At 47.5% G+C, this 24,976-nt stretch overlaps 1 protein-coding gene across 1 annotated transcript in view; it reads left to right on the plus strand.

Moving 5' to 3' along the window:
* LOC311139291 (cyclic AMP-responsive element-binding protein 5-like) overlaps positions 1-24,976 on the plus strand; it is a gene marked incomplete at its 3' end in the record, with an annotated part of 54,418 nt that overhangs the window by 28,684 nt on the left and 758 nt on the right. The window contains exons 6-9 of the mRNA XM_084174177.1: positions 10,245-10,951; positions 13,855-14,345; positions 21,701-21,928; positions 23,854-23,962. Coding sequence (XP_084030303.1) covers positions 10,245-10,951; positions 13,855-14,345; positions 21,701-21,928; positions 23,854-23,962 — 1,535 coding nt within the window. The remainder of the gene's footprint in view (positions 1-10,244; positions 10,952-13,854; positions 14,346-21,700; positions 21,929-23,853; positions 23,963-24,976) is intronic.

Consider the following 24,976-nt stretch of genomic DNA (forward strand, 5'->3'; position numbering starts at 1 on the left):
CCAGTACAGAGAGACTACAGTACAGAGAGACTCCAGTACAGAGAGACTACAGTACAGAGAGACTACAGTACCAGTACAGAGAGACTCCAGTACAGAGAGACTCCAGTACAGAGAGACTACAGTACCAGTACAGAGAGACTACAGTACAGAGAGACTACAGTACAGAGAGACTACAGTACAGAGAGACTACAGTACAGAGAGACTACAGTACCAGTACAGATATACTACAGTACAGAGAGACTACAGTACAGAGAGACTACAGTACAGAGAGACTACAGTACCAGTACAGAGATACTACAGTACAGAGAGACTCCAGTACAGAGAGAGTATAGTACAGAGAGACTACAGTACAGAGAGACTACAGTACAGAGAGACTACAGTACCAGTACAGATAGACTACAGTACAGAGAGACTACAGTACAGAGAGACTACAGTACAGAGAGACTACAGTACAGAGAGACTACAGTACAGAGAGACTACAGTACCAGTACAGATAGACTACAGTACAGAGAGACTACAGTACAGAGAGACTCCAGTACAGAGAGACTACAGTACAGAGAGACTCCAGTACAGAGAGACTACAGTACAGAGAGACTACAGTACAGAGAGACTCCAGTACAGAGAGACTACAGTACAGAGAGACTCCAGTACAGAGAAACTACAGTACAGAGAGACTCCAGTACAGAGAGACTCCAGTACAGAGAGACTCCAGTACAGAGAGACTACAGTACAGAGAGACTACAGTACAGAGAGACTCCAGTACAGGTACAGAGAGACTCCAGTACAGAGAGACTACAGTACAGAGAGACTACAGTACAGAGAGACTCCAGTACAGAGAGACTCCAGTACAGAGAGACTACAGTACAGAGAGACTCCAGTACAGAGAGACTACAGTACAGAGAGACTACAGTACAGAGAGACTACAGTACAGAGAGACTCCAGTACAGAGAGACTCCAGTACAGAGAGACTACAGTACAGAGAGACTCCAGTACAGAGAGACTACAGTACAGAGAGACTACAGTACCAGTACAGAGAGACTACAGTACAGAGAGACTACAGTACAGAGAGACTACAGTACAGAGAGACTCCAGTACAGAGAGACTACAGTACAGAGAGACTACAGTACAGAGAGACTCCAGTACAGAGAGACTACAGTACCAGTACAGAGAGACTACAGTACAGAGAGACTACAGTACAGAGAGACTACAGTACAGAGAGACTACAGTACCAGTACAGAGAGACTCCAGTACAGAGAGACTACAGTACAGAGAGACTACAGTACAGAGAGACTACAGTACAGAGAGACTCCAGTACAGAGAGACTACAGTACAGAGAGACTACAGTACAGAGAGACTCCAGTACAGAGAGACTACAGTACCCAGTACAGAGAGACTCCAGTACAGAGAGACTCCAGTACAGAGAGACTACAGTACAGAGAGACTACAGTACAGAGAGACTACAGTACGCTACTGACACAGTACAGAGAGACTACAGTACAGAGAGACTACAGTACAGAGAGACTACAGTACAGAGAGACTACAGTACAGACAGTACAGATAGACTACAGTACAGAGAGACTACAGTACAGAGAGACTACAGTACAGAGAGACTACAGTACAGAGAGACTACAGTACAGAGAGACTACAGTACAGAGAGACTACAGTACAGAGGGATCACTACAGTACAGAGAGACTCCAGTACAGAGAGACTACAGTACCAGTACAGAGAGACTCCAGTACAGAGAGACTACAGTACAGAGAGACTACAGACCAGTACAGAGAGACTACAGTACAGAGAGGACTACAGTACAGAGAGACTACAGTACAGAGAGACTACAGTACCAGACAGAGAGACTACAGTACAGAGAGACTACAGTACAGAGATACTACAGTACAGAGAGACTACAGTACAGAGAGACTCCAGTACAGAGAGACTACAGTACCAGTACAGAGAGACTACAGTACAGAGAGACTCCAGTACAGAGAGACTACAGTACAGAGAGACTCCAGTACAGAGAGACTCCAGTACAGAGAGACTACAGTACCAGTACAGAGAGACTACAGTACAGAGAGACTCCAGTACAGAGAGACTACAGTACCAGTACAGAGAGACTCCAGTACAGAGAGACTCCAGTACAGAGAGACTACAGTACAGAGAGACTACAGTACAGAGAGACTACAGTACAGAGAGACTACAGTACCAGTACAGAGAGACTACAGTACAGAGAGACTACAGTACAGAGAGACTACAGTACAGAGAGACTACAGTACAGAGAGACTCCAGTACAGAGAGACTACAGTACAGAGAGACTACAGTACAGAGAGACTACAGTACCAGTACAGAGAGACTACAGTACAGAGAGACTACAGTACAGAGATACTACAGTACAGAGAGACTACAGTACAGAGAGACTACAGTACCAGTACAGATATACTACAGTACAGAGAGACTACAGTACAGAGAGACTACAGTACAGAGAGACTACAGTACAGAGAGACTACAGTACAGAGAGACTACAGTACAGAGAGACTCCCACTACTTTCCGTCAGGCTGTCTGTCTGCCTCCTGTAGTCCCAGAAGAAATGAGTTTAACAGTCCCCAGCTCTTGGCCAGAGAGGGGGTACAGGAGGTGGAGGGGAGGTGAGCGGGAGAGGCGTGTGTGTCACCTCTCTGTGGCATGTGGGAAATGTAATAAAAGTGAGCTAATGGGGGTTGTGGTGGAGTTTTGGGGCACATGGAGGAGTGGATAGTGGGCAGGCATTGGTGGGTAGAGGTGGTAGAGGTGGTGGTGGAGGTTGAGGAGGTATTGGGGGAGGGGTGATGGAGGATGAGGAGGTGTTGGGGGGAGGGGTGGTGGAGGTTGAGGAGGTGTTGGGGGGAGGGATGGTGGAGGATGAGGAGGTGTTGGGGGGAGGGATGGTGGAGGATGAGGAGGTGTTGGGGGGAGGGGTGGTGGAGGTTGAGGAGGTGTTGGGGGGAGGGATGGTGGAGGATGAGGAGGTGTTGGGGGGGATTAGACCATCTTATTAGACCCACAGGGGCTTGCTGGCACTCTCTCTCCCTCCATTCTATAGCTGCCGCAGATGGGGAACCCATACCGTGGTTTTTAGGGGCTGGGGGGAGGAGAGGAAAGGAGAGGAGAGGGGGAGGAGGAGTTAGAAGGGTCTGGGCCCACAAAGACTATTGCCAGGAAAGTTAAGGCTTTAGATTTATAACCTAATTATAAATCCTGTTAGCAGAAGGTACTGTACAGTACAGAGTAAACACACTAGCTGGCTGAACATGCCTGACGAGAAGAGACATGACGCAGGTATTGAAACAAACAAGTGTTTTAATATCGCTGTTCACTCTCTTCTCCGTACATAGAGGAGGTCCCAAATGGCACCCTATTCCATATATCGTGCACTATATTTGACCAGAGGTAGTGCACTATATAGGGAATAGGGTGCCATTTGAGAGGTCTATCCATTTAAAGCCCAGGATAATATTTATTTCCCACTTTAAAAGTGACTCCACATACAGTCCTGGTTAGGTTAGGTTCAATGTTCCATAACTCCACATACAGTCCTGGTTAGGTTCAATGTTCCATAACTCCATATACAGTCCTGGTTAGGTTAGGTTCAATGTTCCCTAACTAGTGATGACTCCAAAGGGCCTCAGGTCCCCAGATAGCTCTCTGCTCCACTCTTACGGGGAATGAAAGTGTTTCACCCTGACCCGATAGGGTTTGATTGACTCATCCCGGCCCAGGCGCGATCTCTTCCCTTTGCACCTGATTCCCGCTCGTCCCTGTTCTAACCCCGCTCTCGCGTTCTCCTCTCAGGGTTAATAGTGATGAAGTCATCTGGCCAGTCCAGGGAGGGAACAGGGGAAACCTGAGTGGCTGTTCAGGAAGGTGGCCAGAGCACTCACACAGACATCAGTCACACCGGGCCGACTGGGCGGGTGTCAAAGAGGAAGACAGCATTAATAAATATCATTAATGAAACCACATTAATGAGAGGAAGGGTTGATGGGTGATACAGAAGCCCGGGAGGTCAGAGGTCAGAGGTTAGAGGTAAGACAGTAAATGGCTCCTTCCCTCTGGGAGAAAGCATGGCTGGGGTTTTATGTTTAATCTATGTGGCAGCATTTTACCAAGTGGAACATTGAATGGTAAAAAACAAATAAACCTTGACAACCTATGTCATTACTACTGTCTATATTCTCCCTCCTAATAAATTGTGATTATCGTTAGTTATCATTACTTTTCCATCTTTCCAGCTCTTTTTGTTGATGTACTATATGGTTGATAGTTTGAGACAGGGTTGGTAAATCTGAAGGGCAGACTGTAGTCCTCTTCCTACACACTTTATACCATCCTCTGCTGTCAGAACACTAGGCCTACTACCAACAATACAGGTCAACACCTGCACTGACATAAAGACTGTTCTGTGGCCTGGCTACATGTGGCCGCGGGGAGAGAGAAACCAACGTGTGTTATTACAGGTTAATGCAGGTGGTGGTTAAGTCTGGGGGATGAGCACAGTCTGAGCCAAACACAACCATGTGTTAAAGTACATTAGAGATCATGATGAAGGGGTTTGGGAGAGACAGAGGATGCGTCCCAAATGGCACCCTATTCCCTTTATGTGCACTACTTTTGACCAAGGTCTATAGGGCTCTTGTCAAAAATAGTGCACTATATAGGGAATAGTGTACAATTTGGGACGTAACCACAGGCCTGCTGACGATCATCACCGTGGAAGGCCCGTCGGTCTGTGCAGTTGCGTCACTGTGGGTCCGAATACAGCCAGCCAGGGACATAAGTTTGGGCTCAGTTTAGTGGAGCTGAGTTAGATCTGGGAGAGTTTGAGCTAAAGTCATTCAGTCAGATGAAACCAGAGAGTAGAAGAGTGGGAACTTGGCCTGTATCACGGTGAGGGAATCTTTATCTCTCTTTCTCTCTCTTATCTCATTTGCGACCGTGTTGCTTTGTTAGCTGTAATACTTGATAGATTGATTTGGTTAGAGTTTCACAGATCCCTCCCTGGGTCTCTTAGATGTTTTGTTTTTTAATCATACAGACCGTTGTTTAGTAGTTTCATGTTTAGTGGATGTTGTAGAACTACAGCTCAGACCGACTGTATCATAGGTGAAGTCCATTGTTATGTACCACCATCAGTTGTTCTCTTCTCTGCTGTGTGGCTACTCTCAGCTGTGGCTGGCACAATGTACTGCTTGATTGTGAGTTCCATGAGTTCAACTCTCTCTGTAGTGAGTGTGTCTGTTGTTATGGTTACGAGCTATGTGTGTGGGGTGTATCTAACACTGTGTTTTAACCCTGTCTCTCTGACCTGCCTCTGCTAGCTACAGTACGTTGTCTTACTGTGACACACTGGAGCTGCGTCCCAGATGGCAACCTATTCCCTATATAGTGCACTTATTGTGACTTGGGCCCAAGTGCACTAGATAGATAATATAGTGCTATTTGGGAGGCAGCCTGCGGCCTCTCCTCTCCTCCTGATGGAGGTTAATTCAGTTAAAAGGTAGATAGATAGTAGAGACGGCCCTGCCAGCTGGACTCCTCTCACAACACAGGGCTGATAAATGAGCACTTTGCTGGGCCCCGAGGCCAGGCTGACTCTCTCTCTCTCTCTCTGTGTGTGTGTGGAGGGGAGACTGGAAGCTATCCACTCCCCCGCCTCTTCTCCCTCCACCCCTCTATCCCCCACTCCCCTGACGTTTGGCTGGCATGGAGCCAGGCAACATCAGCCCCAACCCTCAGCCACAGCCCCAGCCTCCCCTCACCTCCCAACCCTATAACCCATCCCCCAGCCCCAGACAGGCACATTAGTGGGTCTGCAGTGCAGAGCAGACAGTGGTGGATGGGGCAGTCACATTCCACTGCCTGGGTCTCGGCCCTGGCCTCTGTGGGAACGTGGCTCAGGACATGAGATTGCCTGCTGTGATTGAGTGGTGGGAGATAGACGGACAGCTGCCCAGCCTGATTGGCTCCCACTATCGCAGGGGAGGGGCCCCAGGTCTGGGTGTTGATTGACAGGTTGAAGGCTGAATGGGGAGGTGTTATGGTGGCCTGTCAGGGTCAGATGACTTCCTCAGACAGTAGAGCCACATGGAAGATGTCAGCAGTCTGGGGAATATTAGTGATGTCGTCTCAGACTGCTTTTAATCTGTTATGCGTAGTGTACATTTAGTAAGTGGGTCTAGACAGTAAATAGACATCTAATGGTGCTTTGTTGTAAGCAACAGACACAGTGGCCAGAATCACCATTGGTTTTCGTGCTTGCTTTTTTCACTAACCAGTTATGTGATTGATTGCCTCACTCACACTTCCATTTTACCAACTCTCACAGAGCTAATGGAGGTTAGGGCCAGACAGACAGGCAGACAGACAGACCCACCATCAGACTCCAGTATTCTCAACCCTCCAGTACTACAGCCTGGTATAACCGACCCTCTGAGTCTGTATACAGCTGCATACAGACAGACCTGATCTAACCCACTATGTTGTAGTCTAGACAGACCTGATCTAACCCACTGTGTTGTAGTCTAGACAGACCTGATCTACCCTACTGTGTTGTAGTCTAGACAGACCTGATCTAACCCACTGTGTTGTAGTCTAGACAGACCTGATCTAACCCACTGTGTTGTAGTCTAGACAGACCTGATCAAACCCACTGTGTTGTAGTCTAGACAGACCTGATCTAACCCACTGTGTTGTAGTCTAGACAGACCTGATCTAACCCACTGTGTTGTAGTCTAGACAGACCTGATCTACCCTACTGTGTTGTAGTCTAGACAGACCTGATCTAACCCACTGTGTTGTAGTCTAGACAGACCTGATCTAACCCACTGTGTTGTAGTCTAGACAGACCTGATCTAACCCACTGTGTTATAGTCTAGACAGACCTGATCTAACCTACTGTGTTGTAGTCTAGACAGACCTGATCAAACCCACTGTGTTGTAGTCTAGACAGACCTGATCTACCCTACTGTGTTGTAGTCTAGACAGACCTGATCTAACCCACTGTGTTGTAGTCTAGACAGACCTGATCTAACCCACTGTGTTGTAGTCTAGACAGACCTGATCAAACCCACTGTGTTGTAGTCTAGACAGACCTGATCTAACCCACTGTGTTGTAGTCTAGACAGACCTGATCTAACCCACTGTGTTGTAGTCTAGACAGACCTGATCTACCCTACTGTGTTGTAGTCTAGACAGACCTGATCTAACCCGCTGTGTTGTAGTCTAGACAGACCTGATCTAACCCACTGTGTTGTAGTCTAGACAGACCTGATCTACAGACCTGATCTAACCCACTGTGTTGTAGTCTAGACAGACCTGATCAAACCCACTGTGTTGTAGTCTAGACAGACCTGATCTAACCCACTGTGTTGTAGTCTAGACAGACCTGATCTAACCCACTGTGTTGTAGTCTAGACAGACCTGATCTAACCCACTGTGTTGTAGTCTAGACAGACCTGATCAAACCCACTGTGTTGTAGTCTAGACAGACCTGATCTAACCCACTGTGCTGTAGTCTGGTCTCTGTGGTATGTTAACCCCAGCCTCATTGTCTCATTGGTCACAGCACTACAGAGAGAGTCTAGGTCTGCATCCAAATCGCACCCTATTCCCTGTATAGTGCACTACTTTTGACCAGAGCCATATAGGGAATAGGGTGTTATTTGGAATGCAGGCAGGCCAGTGTAGGGCAGGCGCTGACTGACAGAAGTACTGTTGAGACTGAGGTGGAGGTGGAGGAGGCTGACATGGCTAATTGAGTGACTGTCTGTGGCTGACAAATAAAACAACAAATATTGCTGATGCACAACCACATTTCTAACTTGCACATTGTGTATTCTACTATTCTAACTCTCAACAGTTGAGACACAGACTGAGTTCACGTATGCCTGGAGCCGGCTCTGCCGAGGAGTGTTGAGTTGTGTGTGTTGGAGTGGTGTGTGTGTTGCTGTGTGTGTGTTGCTGTGTGTGTGTGTGTGGCTGTGTGTGTGTGTGTGTGTGTGTGTGTGTGTGTGTGTGTTGGAGTGGTGTGTGTGGCTGTGTGTGTGTGTGTGTGTTGGAGTGGTGTGTGTGGCTGTGTGTGTGTGTGTGTGTGTGTGTTGGAGTGGTGTGTGTGACTGTGTGTGTGTGTGTGTGTGTGTGTGTGTGTGTGTGTGTGTGTGTGTGTGTGTGTGTGTGTGTGTGTGCTGTGTGTGTGTGTGTTTGTAGAGTTGTATTAGTGCTGATGTTAAAGTACTTATAATAGAGAGGAAAGGCTTGCTTTAGTACAGAACAGGAACCATGACAGCAGTATGATCTATAAGGGGAATATCAGGTAGCACTGATCTATCCAATTAATATAGGAAACGCTGCTAAGAGGACCAAGACATTGGTTAACCTTTGATATGAATCCCTATGCTGTCAGGTGGTTCCTACAGTGCATTCGGAAAGTATTCAGACCCCTTGACTTTTTCCACATTTTGTTACGTTACAGCCTTATTCTAAAATTGATTAAATTAAACATTTTCCTCATCAATCTACACACAATACCCCATAATGACAAAGTGAAAACAGGTTTTTAGAAATGTTTGCAAAAAAAAAGAAATTCCCTTTGCTATGAGACTCGAAACTGAGCTCAGGTGCATCCTGTTTCCATTGATCATCCTTAAGATGTTTCTACAACTTGATTGGAGTCCACCTGCAGTAAATTCAATTGATTGGACATGATTTGGAAAGACACACACCTGTCTATAAGGTCCCACAGTTGACAGTGCATGTCAGAGCAAAAACCAAGCCATGAGGTCAAAGGAATTGTCCGTAGCGCTCCGAGACAGGATTGTGTCGAGGCACAGATCTGGGGAAGGGTACCAAAACATTTCTGCAGCATTGAAGGTTCCCAAGAACACAGTGGCCTCCATCATTCTTAAATGGAAGAAGTTTGGAACCACCAAGACTCTTCCTAGAGCTGGCCGCCCGGCCAAACTGAGCAATCGGGGGAGAAGGGCCTTGGTCAGGAAGGTGACCAAGAACCCGAAGGTCACTCTGACAGAGCTCCAGAGTTCCTCTGTGGAGATGGGAGAACCTTCCAAAAGGATAACCATCTCTGCAGCACTCCACCAATCAGGCCTTTATGGTAGCGTGGCCAGACGAAAGCCACTCCTCAGTAAAAGGCACATGACAGCCCGCTTGGAGTTTGCCAAAAGGCACCTAAAGGACTCTCAGACCATGAGAAACAAGATTCTCTGGTCTGATGAAACCAAGATTGAACTCTTGGGCCTGAATGCCAAGTGTCACGTCTGGAGAAAACCTGGCACCATCCCTACGGTGCAGCATGGTGATGGCAGCATCATGCTGTTGGGATGTTTTTCAGTGGCAGGGACTGGGAGACTAGTCAGGATCGAGGGAAAAATGAACGGAGCAAAGTACAGAGAGATCCTTGATGAAAACCTGCTCCAGAGCGCTCAGGACCTCAGATTCAGGATCTCAGACTGGGGCGAAGGTTCACCTTCCAACAGGACAATGACCCTAAGCACACAGCCAAGACAACGTAGAAGTGGCTTCAGGACAAGTCGCTGAATGACCTTGAGTGGCCCAGCCAGCTCCCGGACTTGAACCCGATCGAACATCTCTGGAGAGACCTGAAAATAGCTGTGCAGCGACGCTCCCCATCCAACCTGACAAAGCTTGAGAGGATCTGCAGAAAAGAATAGGAGAAACTCCCCAGGTGTGCCAAGCTTGTACCATCATACCCAAGAATACTCAAGGCTGTAATCGCTGCCAAAGGTGCTTCAACAAAGTACTGAGTAATAGGTCTGAATACTTATGTAAATGTTATCTCCGTTTTTTTTTTAATGATAAATGTGCAAAAATGTCTAAAAACCTGTTTTTGCTTTGTCATTATTGGGTATTGTGTGTAGATTGCTGAGGGGAAAAAACAATTTAATCAATTTTAGAGTAAGGCTGTAATGTAACAACATGTGGAAAAAGTCAAGGGGTCTGAATACTTTCTGAATGCACTGTAGTTAGTCTGAGAGCTAGCCAGAAAGGCATAAATAAACTCTATGGCTGTGTCAGAAACAGACTGAAACAGGCTTGACAGGCTGATGGTTTCACTAGGCTAGTTTCACACAAGACTCAACGTCCCATAGAAACAGCCTGCTACAGTAAATTACAACCTAGATATGATGAATGGCCCATACTTGTCACTCAAAACGTCCTACATTGTAAACTATGCAGGCCGGCTATGTGCATCAAATACCTGAGATACTGTTGTTTTGTTTTCCACATTGCTAAGTTGATACTGTGGCGTGTGGAGCGTGCTGCTAAGTTGATACTGTGGCGTGTGGAGCGTGCTGCTAAGTTGATACTGTGGCGTGTGGAGCGTGCTGCTAAGTTGATACTGTGGCGTGTGGAGCGTGCTGCTAAGTTGATACTGTGGCGTGTGGAGCGTGCTGCTAAGTTGATACTGTGGCGTGTGGAGCGTGCTGCTAAGTTGATACTGTGGCGTGTGGAGCGTGCTGCTAAGTTGATACTGTGGCGTTTGGAGCGTGCTGCTAAGTTGATACTGTGGCGTGTGGAGCGTGCTGCTAAGTTGATACTGTGGCGTGTGGAGCGTGCTGCTAAGTTGATACTGTGGCGTGTGGAGCGTGCTGCTAAGTTGATACTGTGGCGTGTGGAGCGTGCTGCTAAGTTGATACTGTGGCGTGTGGAGCGTGCTGCTAAGTTGATACTGTGGCGTGTGGAGCGTGCTGCTAAGTTGATACTGTGGCGTGTGGAGCGTGCTGCTAAGTTGATACTGTGGCGTGTGGAGCTTGCTGCTAAGTTGATACTGTGGCGTGTGGAGCGTGCTGCTAAGTTGATACTGTGGCGTGTGGAGCGTGCTGCTAAGTTGATACTGTGGCGTGTGGAGCGTGCTGCTAAGTTGATACTGTGGCGTGTGGAGCGTGCTGCTTGCCTCAATCCCTCATCTGAGACAGCTGAAAGAGGGTGAACGAGAGAGAGAGAGGAGGGAGGAAGGGAGGGGCGGGGGAGGAGGAGAGGGCTGATGCTCTCTCTCTCTCTCTCTCTCTCTCTCTCTCATCTCTCTCTCTCGTATCTCTCTCTCTCTCTCTCTCTCTCTCCTCTCTCTCTCTCTCTCTCTCTCTCTCTCTCTCTCTCTCTCTCTCTCTCTCTCTCTCTCTCTCTCCTCTCTCTCCTCTCTCTCTCTCTCTCTCCTCTCTCTCTCTCTCTCTCTCTCTCTCTCTCTCTCTCTCTCTCTCTCTCTCTCTCTCTCTCTCTCTCTCTCTCTCTCTCTCTCATCTCTCTCTCTCTCTCTCTCTCTCTCTCTCTCTCTCTCTCTCTCTCTCTCTCTCTCTCTCTCTCTCTCTCTCTCTCATCTCTCTCTCTCTCTCTCTCTCTCTCTCTCTCTCTCTCTCTTCGTGGTGACCCAGGCCAGCTGGCTGCTGGTCCCTCTGGGAATCATGAATGTGAAGGTTGTTAAAGAGACATGGAGGCCTGGAGGAGGCCTGGACACAGGCTGGACTGACTGACTGACTGCCTGGCTGACTGACAGCAGCTGGGAGATAGGGGAGGGGGTGAGAGAAGGGTAAAGGAAGAGTAGGAATGGAAAGAGAAAGGAGATGGAGAGAGTTAGCAGACAACATAACAAGACAGACAAATCTGAATTGAATGGATTGACAATATTAGTTAGTAAGTTTATACATTTTGTGCCAATGATGAAAATCCCATTAACACTACCGTAAATCAACAGTACAGTTCCTCTTTATGTTAACTGAGCACCTTTCAGAATGAAACCCCAGCCAATCCACTACAGTAATTACAGTGGCAGTCCCAGACTCAACACTCTCTCACACTGTTATTCCAAAACCTCCTCCCAAATGGAACAGAAAAATGAAAAGGTGCAGACATGTTTTTTTAATATTATGACTAAGTTAGTTCTCAACAGATCAGACGTGCAGTGAGTGCAGCAGACACGTTTTGGCACTTGTATGTTTGGATTCGGATTCGAGTGGGTGATTTTTCCCTTTCCTTGGGGGTTGTGTCTTTAAGTGTCTGCCCAAACAAACAGACACTTGAGGAGTGGTGTGGTGAGACTGGTAAACACCAGGAATACAAGAGCACCTTGAGAAGCCCTCTCTCTCTCTCTCTCTCGCTGCCTTTCTCTCTCGCTTTCTCTCTCTCTCGCTGTCCCCTCTCTCTCTCTCTCTCTTTCCACCCCTATCTCTCGCTGTCCCCTCTCTCTCTCTGCCTCTCTCTCTCTCATCTTTCTGTCTGTCTGGTCTCAGATCTTGGCCAGTTCTCAGAGCCTCTCAGTGAGTCTTAAGTAGACCACACGGTTAAAGCAACAAACCTGCCCCTGAGTAAACATAGAACAGACCAGCATCGGGCTCTCAGACAGCCAGAAAGACAGACAGACAGGCAGATGTATCCCTCATCCAGTTAGACCTGGAGAGCGAGATGGAGAGAGAGATAGAGAGAGAAATAATAATAATATGCCATTTAGCAGATGCTTTTATCCAAAGCGACTTACAGTCATGTGTGCATACATTTTTACGTATGGGTGGTCCCGGGAATTGAACCCACTACCCTGGGCGTTACAAGCGCCATGCTCTACCAATTGAGCTACAGAGGATCACCAGAGATGGAGAGAGAAATAGAGAGAGAGAGATGGACAGAGAAATGGAGAGAGAGATGGAGAGAGAAATAGGGAGAGAGATGGAGAGAGATGGAGAGAGATGGAGAGAGGAAAGGAGAGAGAAATAGAGAGAGAGATGGAGAGAGAGATGGAGAGAGATGGAGAGAGAGGAAAGGAGAGAGAGATGGAGAGAGATGGAGAGAGGATAGGAGAGAGAAATAGAGAGAGATGGAGAGAGAGATGGACAGAGAAATGGAGAGAGAGATGGAGAGAGAAATAGAGAGAGAGATGGAGAGAGAGATGGGGAGAGATGGAGAGAGAGATGGAGAGAGAAATAGAGTGAGAGATGGAGAGAGAGATGAGAGAGAGGAAAGGAGAGAGAGATGGAGAGAGAGATGGACAGAGAAATGGAGAGAGAGATGGAGAGAGAAATAGAGAGAGAGATGGAGAGAGAGATGGAGAGAGATAGAGAGAGAAATGGAGAGTGATGGAGAGAGAGATGGAGAGAGAGGAAAGGAGAGAGAGATGGAGAGAGAGATGGAGAGAGAAATAGAGAGAGAGGTGGAGAGAGAAATAGAGAGAGAAATAGAGAGAGAGGTGGAGAGAGAGATGGAGAGAGAGGAAAGGAGAGAGAGATGGAGAGAGAGATGGAGAGAGGAAAGGAGAGAGAGATGAAGAGAGAGATGGAGATGGAGAGAGAGGTGGAGAGAGAGATGGAGAGAGAGATGGAGAGGGAGATGGAGAGAGATATGGAGAGAGAGATGGAGAGAGAGATGGAGAGAGAGATGGAGAGAGATATGGAGAGGGAGAGAAAGAGGAAGATCACTGTCTAAGCTCTGAGAGAAAGGAAGGGAGAGAGAGAGGAAGAGAGAGATGGAAAGTAAGAAAGCAGAAGAGAGAGAGAAAGAGAGAGAGAAAGAGGGAGAGAGGGCTGTCAAGGATCAGCTCTGCTTTGTACCTCAGCCGTGACATGTGGATGTACAGTATAAAGATGAATGCAGCTGTGTATCATCTCACAGTCAATAGTCAACACACTTTCAGTTGACCTACAGTACCTGTTGCCAGTTAACTCAATGATAGACTGTCAAACAGACAAAGTCTGGCCTAAAGAGATGAATCATTTAACTCTATGGTCTGGCATAGTAAACACCTGAAGTTTTGTCCTGATGACCTGATGTCTTGACCAGGAAGAACTCCTGTCCCTAATCCCAGTGAATGATAGATACATGGCCACCATCTTGTTCTTCTCCATACAGAGGCTGAAGGCGGCGCTCGCGCACCACCCGGGAGCCATCGCCAACGGCAACATGAACAGCATGGGTCACATGATGGAGATGATGTCATCGCGGCAGCAGCAGGAGCAGGGGAGCGGCCATCACCACCTTCACCAGCACCTGCCGGCTCCGCTCCACAGCCACGCCTACCAGCACCACCCCCACCAGCACCACAGCGGGCACCACCACCCGCAGGGCCACAACCCCCACCACAACTCCCACCCGCCTCACCTCCACCCTGGGCACCCACACCAGACCTCCCCCTCGCCTCACCTCCACCCTGGGCACCCACACCAGACCTCCCCCTCGCCTCACCTCCACCCTGGGCACCCACACCAGACCTCCCCCCCGCCTCACCTCCACCCTGGACACCCGCACCAGTCCTCCCCCCACCCTCCACTTCACTCTGGACCAGGGTCACATTCACAGGTTAGCACTCACAAGTGATTATTTCCCCACGCATAGATACCAGAGCCAGAGGTAGCGGGAGGTAAATATCAGAACCATTCATGTATAGACAGAAGTTTATGAAGGTTTGTCACAAAACCAAAGCATGGCAAGTACCTACCGAAACCACATGTGAAGCCAAAAGCACCTACTTTAACCCAAAGCATAACAGTTCAGTCCTGTACTTTAATGGTCTGGTAGACAGACAGACATTAGTGGTTTGGTATAAATGCAGTAGAGGAAATTACACTTCAAATTCACTGTAAAGCGCCGGGGCTGGTCAGACACATTTTCCTTCAGCCGTGGGCCGTGGCCATACTGCCAAGAAGAGGTTAGTTACCTGGCAACAGACACAAAGGTCAGTTTTTCCTTTGAGGTTGGTCAGCTGCAGATCAGTCTCAGCGGTCAGGAGGGTCAGCTGGAGGTTGTAAACTGTCTGTCGTAAAGGATTCTCAGGGCGCGTTTGGAAGCTATGCCCCACACCCTTACTCTTAAGTGCCTCACACAGACTCGTTTGGGGAGTTTAGGCCTTTACTCTGTTAGGTTGCCATAACATATGCACTGGGCTTCAGTCAGTCAGTCCAGTGGTCACAACATGTTCCTGGTGTTGTAGGGTTAGGGTAATGTATAGACCAGGGCTTCAGTCAGTCAGTCCAGTGGTCACAACATGTTCCAGGTGTTGTAGGGTTAGGGTAATGTATAGACCAGGGCTTCAGTCAGTCAGTCCAGTGGTCACAACATGTTCCTGGTGTTGTAGGGTTAGGGTAATGTATAGACCAGGGCTTCAGTCAGTCAGTCCAGTGGTCACAACATGTTCCTGGTGTTGTAGGGTTAGGGTAATGTATAGACCAGGGCTTCAGTCAGTCAGTCCAGTGGTCACAACATGTTCCAGGTGTTGTAGGGTTAGGGTAATGTATAGACCAGGGCTTCAGTCAGTCAGTCCAGTGGTCACAACATGTTCCTGGTGTTGTAGGGTTAGGGTAATGTATAGACCAGGGCTTCAGTCAGTCAGTCCAGTGGTCACAACATGTTCCAGGTGTTGTAGGGTTAGGGTAATGTATAGACCAGGGCTTCAGTCAGTCAGTCCAGTGGTCACAACATGTTCCAGGTGTTGTAGGGTTAGGGTAATGTATAGACCAGGGCTTCAGTCAGTCAGTCCAGTGGTCACAACATGTTCCAGGTGTTGTAGGGTTAGGGTAATGTATAGACCAGGGCTTCAGTCAGTCAGTCCAGTGGTCACAACATGTTCCTGGTGTTGTAGGGTTAGGGTAATGTATAGACCAGGGCTTCAGTCAGTCAGTCCAGTGGTCACAACATGTTCCAGGTGTTGTAGGGTTAGGGTAATGTATAGACCAGGGCTTCAGTCAGTCAGTCCAGTGGTCACAACATGTTCCAGGTGTTGTAGGGTTAGGGTAATGTATAGACCAGGGCTTCAGTCAGTCAGTCCAGTGGTCACAACATGTTCCAGGTGTTGTAGGGTTAGGGTAATGTATAGACCAGGGCTTCAGTCAGTCAGTCCAGTGGTCACAACATGTTCCAGGTGTTGTAGGGTTAGGGTAATGTATAGACCAGGGCTTCAGTCAGCCAGTCCAGTGGTCACAACATGTTCCAGGTGTTGTAGGGTTAGGGTAATGTATAGACCAGGGCTTCAGTCAGTCAGTCCAGTGGTCACAACATGTTCCTGGTGTTGTAGGGTTAGGGTAATGTATAGACCAGGGCTTCAGTCAGTCAGTCCAGTGGTCACAACATGTTCCAGGTGTTGTAGGGTTAGGGTAATGTATAGACCAGGGCTTCAGTCAGTCAGTCCAGTGGTCACAACATGTTCCAGGTGTTGTAGGGTTAGGGTAATGTATAGACCAGGGCTTCAGTCAGTCAGTCCAGTGGTCACAACATGTTCCAGGTGTTGTAGGGTTAGGGTAATGTATAGACCAGGGCTTCAGTCAGTCAGTCCAGTGGTCACAACATGTTCCAGGTGTTGTAGGGTTAGGGTAATGTATAGACCAGGGCTTCAGTCAGCCAGTCCAGTGGTCACAACATGTTCCAGGTGTTGTAGGGTTAGGGTAATGTATAGACCAGGGCTTCAGTCAGTCAGTCCAGTGGTCACAACATGTTCCTGGTGTTGTAGGGTTAGGGTAATGTATAGACCAGGGCTTCAGTCAGTCAGTCCAGTGGTCACAACATGTTCCTGGTGTTGTAGGGTTAGGGTAATGTATAGACCAGGGCTTCAGTCAGTCAGTCCAGTGGTCACAACATGTTCCAGGTGTTGTAGGGTTAGGGTAATGTATAGACCAGGGCTTCAGTCAGTCAGTCCAGTGGTCACAACATGTTCCAGGTGTTGTAGGGTTAGGGTAATGTATAGACCAGGGCTTCAGTCAGTCAGTCCAGTGGTCACAACATGTTCCAGGTGTTGTAGGGTTAGGGTAATGTATAGACCAGGGCTTCAGTCAGCCAGTCCAGTGGTCACAACATGTTCCAGGTGTTGTAGGGTTAGGGTAATGTATAGACCAGGGCTTCAGTCAGTCAGTCCAGTGGTCACAACATGTTCCTGGTGTTGTAGGGTTAGGGTAATGTATAGACCAGGGCTTCAGTCAGTCAGTCCAGTGGTCACAACATGTTCCAGGTGTTGTAGGGTTAGGGTAATGTATAGACCAGGGCTTCAGTCAGTCAGTCCAGTGGTCACAACATGTTCCAGGTGTTGTAGGGTTAGGGTAATGTATAGACCAGGGCTTCAGTCAGTCAGTCCAGTGGTCACAACATGTTCCAGGTGTTGTAGGGTTAGGGTAATGTATAGACCAGGGCTTCAGTCAGTCAGTCCAGTGGTCACAACATGTTCCAGGTGTTGTAGGGTTAGGGTAATGTATAGACCAGGGCTTCAGTCAGCCAGTCCAGTGGTCACAACATGTTCCAGGTGTTGTAGGGTTAGGGTAATGTATAGACCAGGGCTTCAGTCAGTCAGTCCAGTGGTCACAACATGTTCCAGGTGTTGTAGGGTTAGGGTAATGTATAGACCAGGGCTTCAGTCAGCCAGTCCAGTGGTCACAACATGTTCCAGGTGTTGTAGGGTTAGGGTAATGTATAGACCAGGGCTTCAGTCAGTCAGTCCAGTGGTCACAACATGTTCCAGGTGTTGTAGGGTTAGGGTAATGTATAGACCAGGGCTTCAGTCAGTCAGTCCAGTGGTCACAACATGTTCCAGGTGTTGTAGGGTTAGGGTAATGTATAGACCAGGGCTTCAGTCAGTCAGTCCAGTGGTCACACCATGTTCCAGGTGTTGTAGGGTTAGGGTAATGTATAGACCAGGGCTTCAGTCAGTCAGTCCAGTGGTCACAACATGTTCCAGGTGTTGTAGGGTTAAGGTAATGTATAGACCAGGGCTTCAGTCAGTCAGTCCAGTGGTCACACCATGTTCCAGGTGTTGTAGGGTTAGGGTAATGTATAGACCAGGGCTTCAGTCAGTCAGTCCAGTGGTCACACCATGTTCCAGGTGTTGTAGGCCTATAAGACTGGCCTGGGTTATTAGCACTAGTCATGGAGGGCTGAAAGAACATCAGTCACACGGCGTAGCATCAACTAACGATACATACTGTTATTGTCTTTGGGTTTCTCCTACATTTGACATTGATTCAAACATTTGTCCCAGGACTGATGTTGACATGGAAGTGATGTGAATTACAATAAGGTTAAAGCTCAACTAATACCATTAATGTATATTGTAGACTGTTGAGCCATTAGGAACCCCCCCTCCCGCCATTTATGTTCCAAATAGATCCTTCTGTACCATTAAAACATTAAAACAACACTGGCTGTATACACAGCCGCCATCAAAGCAACTCGTATTTTCCACCATGAAAATGGTAATGATCTGAGGACTGAAAGCACTTGACCCATGCCAAGTCTATGTCAGGACCATTCAGTGGGCATACTGAGGGGTTTTAGAAAGCAAAGCAGGCTCTTTCTGACTGTGTGTCTGCGAGGGTTAGGCTGAGTGGAGGTGGGCGGTGGAAAACTGTGTCCTGACACTTCTTTAACAAGGCGGGCAGGGCTGCTCTGTAAATCAGTCCAGTTACTCACTCACCCACCCGCCTGCTCCTGACTGACTGACTGACTGACGCCCACAGACAGGGGAAGAAGAAGGGGTGGGGAGGGGGAGGGGGAGGGCATAATTTTGTTTTTAAGGAAGTGGCGAGACATGGAATAGCTACAGGAGGTAATATACAGTGGGGGAAAAAAGTATTTAGTCAGCCACCAATTGTGCAAGTTCTCCCACTTAAAAAGATGAGAGAGGCCTGTAATCTTCATCATAGGTACACGTCAACTATGACAGACAAAATGAGAAAAAAAAATCCAGAAAATCACATTGTAGGATTTTTAATGAATTTATTTGCAAATTATGGTGGAAAATAAGTATTTGGTCAATAACAAAAGTTTCTCAATACTTTGTTATATACCCTTTGTTGGCAATGACACAGGTCAAACGTTTTCTGTAAGTCTTCACAAGGTTTTCACACACTGTTACTGGTATTTTGGCCCATTCCTCCATGCAGATCTCCTCTAGAGCAGTGATGTTTTGGGGCTGTCGCTGGGCAACACGGACTTTCAACTCCCTCCAAAGATTTTCTATGGGGTTGAGATCTGGAGACTGGCTAGGCCACTCCAGGACCTTGAAATGCTTCTTACGAAGCCACTCCTTCGTTGCCCGGGTGGTGTGTTTGGGATCATTGTCATGCTGAAAGACCCAGCCACGTTTCATCTTCAATGCCCTTGCTGATGGAAGGAGGTTTTCACTCAAAATCTCACGATACATGGCCCCATTCATTCTTTCCTTTACATGGATCAGTCGTCCTGGTCCCTTTGCAGAAAAACAGCCCCAAAGCATGATGTTTCCACTCCCATGCTTCACAGTAGGTATGGTGTTCTTTGGATGCAACTCAGCATTCTTTGTCCTCCAAACACAACGAGTTGAGTTTTTACCAAAAAGTTCTATTTTGGTTTCATCTGACCATATGACATTCTCCCAATCCTCTTCTGGATCATCCAAATGCACTCTAGCAAACTTCAGACGGGTCTGGACATGTACTGGCTTAAGCAGGGGGACACATCTGGCACTGCAGGATTTGAGTCCCTGGCGGCGTAGTGTGTTACTGATGGTAGGCTTTGTTACTTTGGTCCCAGCTCTCTGCAGGTCATTCACTAGGTCCCCCCGTGTGGTTCTGGGACTTGTGATCATTTTGACCCCACGGGGTGAGATCTTGCGTGGAGCCCCAGATCGAGGGAGATTATCAGTGGTCTTGTATGTCTTCCATTTCCTAATAATTGCTCCCACAGTTGATTTCTTCAAACCAAGCTGCTTACCTATTGCAGATTCAGTCTTCCCAGCCTGGTGCAGGTCTACAATTTTGTTTCTGGTGTCCTTTGACAGCTCTTTGGTCTTGGCCATAGTGGAGTTTGGAGTGTGACTGTTTGAGGTTGTGGACAGGTGTCTTTTATACTGATAACAAGTTCAAACAGGTGCCATTAATACAGGTAATGAGTGGAGGACAGAGGAGCCTCTTAAAGAAGAAGTTACAGGTCTGTGAGAGCCAGAAATCTTGCTTGTTTGTAGGTGACCAAATACTTATTTTCCACCATAATTTGCAAATAAATTCATAAAAAATCCTACAATGTGAATTTCTGGATTTTTTTCTCTCAATTTGTCTGTCATAGTTGACGTGTACCTATGATGAAAATGACAGGCCTCTCTCATCTTTTTAAGTGCGAGAACTTGCACAATTGGTGGCTGACTAAATACTTTTTTCCCCCACTGTACATGTATGGATGGATGCCTGAGGGGGGGGGGGGGGGGGGGGGGGCATGAATAGTGACTTTAAACAGGTAGAGTAGGGACCATGAATAGTGACTTTAAACAAGTAGAGTAGGGGCCATGAATAGTGACTTTAAACAGGTAGAGTAGGGACCATGAATAGTGACTTTAAACAGGTAGAGTAGGGACCATGAATAGTGACTTTAAACAGGTAGAGTAGGGACCATGAATAGTGACTTTAAACAGGTAGAGTAGGGATCATGAATAGTGACTTTAAACAGGTAGAGTAGGGATCATGAATAGTGACTTTCAACAGGTAGAGTAGGGACCATGAATAGTGACTTTAAACAGGTAGAGTAGGGACCATGAATAGTGACTTTAAACAGGTAGAGTAGGGATCATGAATAGTGACTTTAAACAGGTAGAGTAGGGACCATGAATAGTGACTTTAAACAGGTAGAGTAGGGACCATGAATAGTGACTTTAAACAGGTAGTGTAGGGACCATGAATAGTGACTTTAAACAAGTAGAGTAGGGACCATGAATAGTGACTTTAAACAGATAGAGTAGCGATCATGAATAGTGACTTTAAACAGGTAGAGTAGGGACCATGAATAGTGACTTTAAACAGGTAGAGTAGGGACCATGAATAGTGACTTTAAACAGGTAGAGTAGGGACCATGAATAGTGACTTTAAACAGGTAGAGTAGGGACCATGAATAGTGACTTTAAACAGGTAGAGTAGGGACCATGAATAGTGACTTTAAACAGGTAGAGTAGGGACCATGAATAGTGACTTTAAACAGGTAGAGTAGAAGTATGAATGAATCATGTTTGGTAGAAGTAAGAACCAGGTAGGGTACAACCAAATCAGCTAGGTTAAGACGTTCATGAGAGATTAGGGTAGACGAGACATGGTTGAAGTCCTTCTTAGTGACCCACGTGTGTGACCTTGTTCTCTCTCTCTCTCTCTCTGTCTGTACCGCTCTCTCTCTCTCTGTCTGTACCGCTCTCTCTCTCTCTGTCTGTACCGCTCTCTCTCTCTCTCTCTCTCTCTCTCTCTGTCTGTACCGCTCTCTCTCTCTCTGTCTGTACCGCTCTCTCTCTCTCTGTCTGTACCGCTCTCTCTCTCTCTGTCTGTACCGCTCTCTCTCTCTCTGTCTGTACCGCTCTCTCACTCTCTGTCTGTACCGCTCTCTCTCTCTCTGTCTGTACCGCTCTCTCACTCTCTGTCTGTACCGCTCTCTCTCTCTCTGTCTGTACCGCTCTCTCTCTCTCTCTCTGTCTGTACCGCTCTCTCTCTCTCTGTCTGTACCACACTCTCTCTCTCTCTCTGTCTGTACCGCTCTCTCTCTCTCTCTCTCTGTCTGTACCGCTCTCTCTCTCTCTCTGTCTGTACCGCTCTCTCTCTCTCTCTCTCTCTGTCTGTACCGCTCTCTCTCTCTCTCTCTGTCTGTACCGCTCTCTCTCTCTCTCTCTCTCTGTCTGTACCGCTCTCTCTCTCTCTCTGTCTGTACCGCTCTCTCTCTCTCTCTAGTTGTCGCCGGCGGCCCAGCAGATGCAGCCGAGCCAGACGATGCAGTCTCCGCCCCCTAGCGGTGGGCGCCGCAGGCGGACGGTGGACGAGGACCCTGACGAACGGCGGCGGAAGTTTCTGGAGAGAAACCGAGCGGCGGCCACGCGATGCAGACAGAAGAGGAAAGTATGGGTCGTGTCACTGGAGAAGAAGGCTGAAGAGCTCACCCAGACCAACATGCAACTTCTGGTAAGATATATGTGGACTGGATGATTATGTCCAAATGGCACCCTAGTCCCTATTTACTGCACTACTTTTGACCATGGACAATAGGGCTCTGGTCAAAAGTAGTGCACTATATAGGGAATATGGCGCTATTTGGGACGCACCCTATGTCTTCACATTGGAATGGACTTTTATGTTCAAAAAGCAGGGAATAGGAATTGTAATAAATATGTTCTCCCTCCGTAGGGGCTTGTTACAGTTCAGTCTGTTGTTCCGTAGGGGCTTGTTACAGTTCAGTCTGTTGTTCCGTAGGGGCTTGTTACAGTTCAGTCTGTTGTTCCGTAGGGGCTTGTTACAGTTCAGTCTGTTGTTCCGTAGGGGCTTGTTACAGTTCAGTCTGTTGTTCCGTAGGGGCTTGTTACAGTTCAGTCTGTTGTTCCGTAGGGGCTTGTTACAGTTCAGTCTGTTGTTCCGTAGGGGCTTGTTACAGTTCAGTCTGTTGTTCCCTAGGGGCTTGTTACAGTTCAGTCTGTTGTTCCGTAGGGGCTTGTTACAGTTCAGTCTGTTGTTCCGTAGGGGCTAGTTACAGTTCAGTCTGTTGTTCCGTAGGGGCTTGTTACAGTTCAGTCTGTTGTTCCCTAGGGGCTTGTTACAGTTCAGTCTGTTGTTCCCTAGGGGCTTGTTACAGTTCAGTCTGTTGTTCCGTAGGGGCTTGTTACAGTTCAGTCTGTTGTTCCATAGGGGCTTGTTACAGTTCAGTCTGTTGTTCCCTAGGGGCTTGTTACAGTTCAGTATGTTGTTCCGTAGGGGCTTGTTACAGTTCAGTCTGATGTTCCGTAGGGGCTTGTTACAGTTCAGTCTGTTGTTCCGTAGGGGCTTGTTACAGTTCAGTCTGTTGTTCCGTAGGGGCTTGTTACAGTTCAGTCTGTTGTTCCGTAGGGGCTTGTTACAGTTCAGTCTGATGTTCCGTAGGGGCTTGTTACAGTTCAGTCTGTTGTTCCGTAGGGGCTTGTTACAGTTCAGTCTGTTGTTCCGTAGGGGCTTGTTACAGTTCAGTCTGTTGTTCTGTAGGGGCTTGTTATAGTTCAGTGTGTTGTTCCCTAGGGGCTTGTTACAGTTCAGTCTGTTGTTCCCTAGGGGCTTGTTACAGTTCAGTCTGTTGTTCCCTAGGGGCTTGTTACAGTTCAGTCTGTTGTTCCGTAGGGGCTTGTTACAGTTCAGTCTGTTGTTCCGTAGGGGCTTGTTACAGTTCAGTCTGTTGTTCCGTAGGGGCTTGTTACAGTTCAGTCTGTTGTTCCGTAGGGGCTTGTTACAGTTCAGTCTGTTGTTCCGTAGGGGCTTGTTACAGTTCAGTCTGTTGTTCCGTAGGGGCTTGTTACAGTTCAGTCTGTTGTTCCGTAGGGGCTTGTTACAGTTCAGTCTGTTGTTCCGTAGGGGCTTGTTACAGTTCAGTCTGTTGTTCCGTAGGGGCTTGTTGTAGTTCGAGGAGGCAGACACTCACCCCACACTCATAGATTTTCAACCAGAAATCAAAACCATCCCCTGAAATTGTCTGTCTTTTGACATTCCTAACAATGAGCTGTTACATTTATTTGCCGTAGTGTTATTAAATTCAAATTAAGATAGAAATCTTAATCCCGTAATTGTACATTGTTTTAGCAATGATAATAAACTTAATTGCAGTAATTATTTATTGTGGGGTTTGCAGTGAGGCTTAAACAAGCTATTTTCATTTTATTAAGAATGTGCCTTTATTAAGGATCTATTCAATACAAAAATAAGCTGAATTTATTCACCAAGCAAAGATAATCACTCAGTACAGCTAACAGTAAATCACTCTTATTGTGCTCAAAATGTGTGTTGGCTGGGTAACTGTAAATCACTTTGTGAAAACTGCTGATGTAAAACGGGCTTTCTAAAACACATTTTATTGACTGACTTGTTTTCAGAATGAGGTGACAGTGCTGAAGAACGAGGTGACCCAACTCAAGCAGCTCCTCCTCACCCATAAAGACTGCCCCATCACCACTCTGCAGAAAGACTCCCAAGGTTACCTCAGTGAGTAGCTTGTTCACACACGCACACATGCACTCTTCAACACAAACACATGCGAAACCCCCGAAACACACACACTAGTCCCTGTGCCTTGTCACTAGTATGCAGCTAAACCTGCATAGAGAACCTCCCCAGCTGTCCTGCCATACACACAGGGTGTAGGTATGCTGGCGGGAGCCACGCTGTTTCATGGATGCGGGGGAGGGAGGCACTAGGAGAGCACCTGGCCTGGAAGTCTGGTACTGGTCCTCACAACCCCAGAACATGAGGCCTGTTTTTCCATCAAAAGTGGACCGGAGTCGTAGAACTGAACCACAGCCCATGGTCGCTGCAGAGATTCCACGGAAGAAAGACGTCACAGACTGCTGACCGACGTCCAAACTCCCATGTCCCGTCCCGCCGGTCCCGGTCCCCCTGCTGGTTATTGGACTGTTCCACAGCAGCAGAGTATGAGATCAGAACCCCACCCTCTGATATGGATAGGGGTGACATTTCCATGTAATTAGGAGAAGACAGAAGACCCTCCCTGTGCTGTGAGGCTTCAGCAGGCAGGCAGGGGAAAATCAGGCTCACTTCCCCTCGCACTGCCCTGCTCTCAACGGCTCCTTGTGTAGAGGGGGAGTAGACTGGGCTGGACTGACTGACTGGGAGAGACTTGCATTGATAAGCCCAGTCTGTCTGTGTACAGATGTCACTCCTAGTATGTTGTGAAAATGTATCAAACAGGTTTTTTCAAAGGGATAAAGTATTTACCCTTTTCATACATAGGACACAGCTGCAGTAACGAGTCGATAGCGACAATTGAAAACCTTTCAGACAAGTAAAAAAAGCGTCTGTACCTTTTCAGACAGTAGAATTCTGCATAGAATGTTCGGTATTGTTTCCCTGACAACAATAAACGTTGATTGGTGTGCTGTTGTGTTGTTTTTCTGTAGTTTTTTTATGGTAGGGTTGTGTTGTTTCTCTGTAGTTGTTTATGGTAATTAGATAGATGTGTTTTCTTTCTACTAAATGTAT

Source organism: Coregonus lavaretus, assembly GCF_964263955.1.
Source record: "Coregonus lavaretus genome assembly, chromosome: 13".
In the NCBI taxonomy this organism is placed as follows: Eukaryota; Metazoa; Chordata; class Actinopteri; order Salmoniformes; family Salmonidae; genus Coregonus; species Coregonus lavaretus.